Source organism: Cucurbita moschata, unplaced genomic scaffold, assembly GCF_002738365.1.
Source record: "Cucurbita moschata cultivar Rifu unplaced genomic scaffold, Cmos_1.0 Cmo_Scf00039, whole genome shotgun sequence".
Lineage (NCBI taxonomy): Eukaryota > Viridiplantae > Streptophyta > Magnoliopsida > Cucurbitales > Cucurbitaceae > Cucurbita > Cucurbita moschata.
In genome coordinates, this window is record NW_019268555.1 from 852,671 (window position 1) to 856,425 (window position 3,755).

General features: G+C 39.1%; 1 protein-coding gene across 3 annotated transcripts; it reads left to right on the forward strand.

Annotated features, from left to right (window-relative positions):
- The first annotated feature begins 597 nt into the window (after positions 1-597).
- On the forward strand, positions 598-3,231 carry LOC111432632. 3 transcript variants are annotated; one of them, XM_023069579.1, is made up of 5 exons: positions 598-788; positions 894-946; positions 1,169-1,414; positions 1,491-1,569; positions 3,069-3,231. In XM_023069579.1, exons 2-5 carry the CDS (start codon positions 935-937, stop codon positions 3,161-3,163), a joined length of 432 nt encoding a protein of 143 aa, XP_022925347.1. In that variant the 5' UTR covers positions 598-788; positions 894-934; the 3' UTR covers positions 3,164-3,231. The 3 variants fall into 3 exon arrangements, 2 of the variants coding, with proteins under 2 accessions (XP_022925347.1, XP_022925349.1); XM_023069581.1 differs by having other exon boundaries at positions 3,090-3,231; XR_002708663.1 differs by lacking the exons at positions 894-946; positions 3,069-3,231 and having other exon boundaries at positions 1,491-2,968.
- The last annotated feature ends 524 nt before the right edge of the window (positions 3,232-3,755 follow it).

Below are 3,755 nucleotides of genomic sequence, written 5' to 3' on the forward strand. Positions count from 1 at the left end.
GTATCATATAACATCGTATAGAATCATCTCATCACAGAATAACATCATCTTACATCGTACATCATCATCAGACAATATAGTCACAACATCATAAATATAGATAATAAATGACATGTGCAAGGGCCACTAGGCACGTGTCGTCATACATTAAACAAGTCGTTCAACCTATCCTATAGTAAGACCACTTACTTGGTTGGCCTTAGTTGGTGTTCTACCTAAATTCGAGTACGATTGTTTTTCATCCCTCAAAATTTCTCCTAGTATTATTAGTTGTCGTTTCCTATTAGAATGTCCATCTTGTTTCCTTAGAAACTACAATTTCTTAACTCAGTTTAACATAAATTAAGAAAGTGAACTTTATACTAAATTTAATTTCCATAAACAAGGTCAATTTCAGCTTTAGGATAGTCGGAACGGTAAAAATTGGGCAAAATACCCTTTAGCGAGTTGAAGAGGTGGATTGTAATACCCGAATTTTTAGATAAATAAATAAAAAAATAAAAATAACAACATAGGGGCAAAAGGGTCATTTTGTCCCTACTCTTACCTAATGGGTTTAGTTGTTTGGGCTCACACCAGACAGAAAGAAAAGAAAAAAAAAATAGAGAGAGAAAGGAGAAAGTAGAAGAAGTTTGGATTTGGGAGAGAGGAAGAGCAGAGATGACAAACCGCCGTTGGAGATCGAATCCAAGGCAAGAAACTTCGAAGCAATACTTCTCTCGGTGCTGGAAAAGAAGTTTGGGTGGTGGATCCACTCATTCTGGCAAGAAAATCCGAGAACGGACAAAGTAAGGTTCCGAACTTCTTATTTCGATTTTATCTAGATTTGAGGAGTTTTTTTAGCGTTAGATCTGGAGTTTTTGAGGTATGTAACTAAAATAAGATTCACACAGGTTTCTTGGGGTTTCTGGATGAAAATCGGAGTTTCAAGAAAATGCTATTTTTGGTAATAACTCGTGTTTTTCTCCAAATTTGAACTCAAATAATAAGAACTGTGATTACAAAAAAAAATACAAGAAAAATATATTGTAGAAATAGAATATGAGATCTACAATATTCGTGAAGAGAACTTGTTGATTCGGATTATAGATTGGAAGATATAAAAATCGGAAGAAAATAGATTGAAAACGTCAAAACTCACGTTTCTAGAAAATTTGGAAAAACACAGGAGGAGAGAGGAGGCATCGCCGCCACGCATCGGCCGGCGTATGGAGGAGCTCGACAGGACCAACGAGCGATGCATGGCGACCGCGGGCTGGAGAAGCGCATCAGGCGCGCGCAACCGGGTTGGCCTGAGTTTGAACCATGTGAACTGAACCGAACCGGCCGCTGGCCCGCGATTGCGCGGGAAGTTGCACGTGGACACGCGCGCATAGTACACCCTCCAAAGCGCGTCAGTCGTGCGTGTAAGCGCGTGAGTGACCTTTCAACCTCCGTTTGCTTGTTTTTCGTCCCAATTTCAACTCTGATCCAATTTTTATGTGAATTAGGACCTATCAAGAAAATTCCAGAATTTTTGGAACCTTTTCCGGCAAATAGTTCGAGCATGGGAAGACACACGTCAACCAAGTAAGTAGCCATTTAGATTTTCACGAGCAATACTTGTAAGAACCGCTTGGAATAAGCATGCATGCTATCATACCCATAAACTTAGTTAGCCGTACCTAGCAAATTAGTATGTAAACCATGAAAATGAAATAAATAACGAAGTCTATGACTTCTAGATATGAATGATTATGTAATTTGTTTAGATTGAGATTATGATAATGTATGTATGCACGAGGAGGATGGGAAACTTGTGAAAGCTGCACTCCGAGTGAAGATGGATGTTATTTTCCCACTGAGCATGTTTGTTAATATTGCATGAACTGCTACGTGTTAACTCCTATGCATGATGTTTGCTTGCGTTATCTTTCTTGATGAATAGGAAGAAATTGTGAGCTTAGATTAGAGTGCTTGTGACTAAGTAGGCTAGACGAGACCCTAGGTTGGGGGATCTCTAGAATACCATGCATTTAGACCTGCGAAATGATTATCGGTGGATCTAGAGCTCAGAATTCCAAACATGATAGGTTTGTGATACCTTGCACGAGAATCCTAGAGATGCATGAATCCAAGTCTAAGCCACCAAGTTCCACCCCTAGATAGAATAGTAGGTCACCACAGTAACTGTAAGTAGCCCGCTAGAGTTGAGCAGTGTGGATAGTGTCATCAGAACCTCCACTTTCCTCTCTGCTCCGATACCGTACCGTCGAGACAGAGCTCCGGTACAGAGATCATTGAGCTTGGCAGATCCGGATAGGGAAGTGTGACAGGTGCCCAGACCTAGTGGTGATAGCTAAGGAGTCTTCTAAACAGGACTCCTAGGCCATAAAAACCGTCCCTGAGCGGGAGATGTGGAGCCACGTAGGATGACTTAGTAGCTGACCGGCACACAGAGGGCACCCCGAATTTAGTGGATGTATGGTCCCGTGTGAGGGTTGTCAGCTAACCTCCACGGATGATGTTCAGAGAGAGTCACGTATTCAGATTCAGCCATACGATCCCCTCAGATTTACTTATGAGGTCGTGCCTCACCTCAAGACATTGATCCTTCCACTGCATAAGATGGGCAAGCCTTCTAAGATACAAGAAAGAGAGTTTTAGTATGATTCGCACTCACTAGAACCCAGAGATTAGACCGTGTATACCTACTCAAATAAGGATGCGAAAAGAGACTACAAGTAGGTTGCTTACTGAGTATATTTATATACTCACTTCTTTCTCCTCTTTTTTTTTCAAGTACCAGTCAATACGGGGAGGTGTTTGAGAGCTGCACTGTCACAGAGGGGTGTCGTTACGGAGCGTCAGTCCCTTGTCGGTCTTTCAGAGTCCTTCGTCCGTTTTCATATTTGGAGTCTTCTGTATTTTATTTTATATTTGTAATTCCCATTTGTTGCATTTGACTTTCATTTTATATTTAATTTTGGTGTCCTTGCTTTCGTTTTCTTGTTTTAGATTTTGACGAATTTTTACCTTCTATTTTATGTTCTTTTTATTTTTATTTGTTTTCAATTTCGTCTTTTTAGTCACGATTCGGTCTTTCGAAGCCATAGGAATTAGCCGTCTGAGCTTCGTAGGGCGAAAAAGTTTATGGCTGCAGGCGCGACATGTGGTGCAATGAGGCGTGAATGCATGTTTTCGGGCGATTGAGTTTTTTTTTATTTTTTTATTTTTTTATTTTTAAGCCTTTACCGAATCTATTTGTGTTTCATTTGCCACAATGGTGTATAACTTTCAAGTTTATTTCATTTTTGTGCTTGAAAATTTTCTATAAAATCTAGACTTTGATATTAAGGTTGACGTCAATATTTTATTCTGCAATAACAACTCTAATATTTTATTCAGATATACTCCTTTTTATATTAAATGTTTCCATATATTTTAGAACTTAAATGATTAACAAACATTTTGTTAAAGTATTACGCAAGCACGCAACTTATGTAGAAAAGAAAAGATTTGATGTGAAGTAAGGCAAAGGTGATGGATATGTTTAAGGACTCCATGGATGAATGAGCTCGAATACCTTTGTTCTGCTATTATATAAAGAAAAACTCTTCTCTTCTTCACGCCAAATGCAGTGCGAATAGTTGCATTAGTCTTCAAGCCAAATTCCCTTCTCTGGCCAAAAAACCTTGAATGAAAGCTTCCCATAATTGCTGTTAAAGTTGCACCAAAACAATGTTGTCTGCAAAATATTTTTTTTCATTTTTCCG

Coding starts and splice junctions, on each gene's coding strand:
- LOC111432632 (XM_023069579.1), top strand. Junction 1,415..1,490: donor TCAGTCGTGCGTGTAAGCGC/GTGAGTGACCTT, acceptor TATGTGAATTAG/GACCTATCAAGAAAATTCCA. Junction 1,570..3,068: donor GGAAGACACACGTCAACCAA/GTAAGTAGCCAT, acceptor TCGTCTTTTTAG/TCACGATTCGGTCTTTCGAA.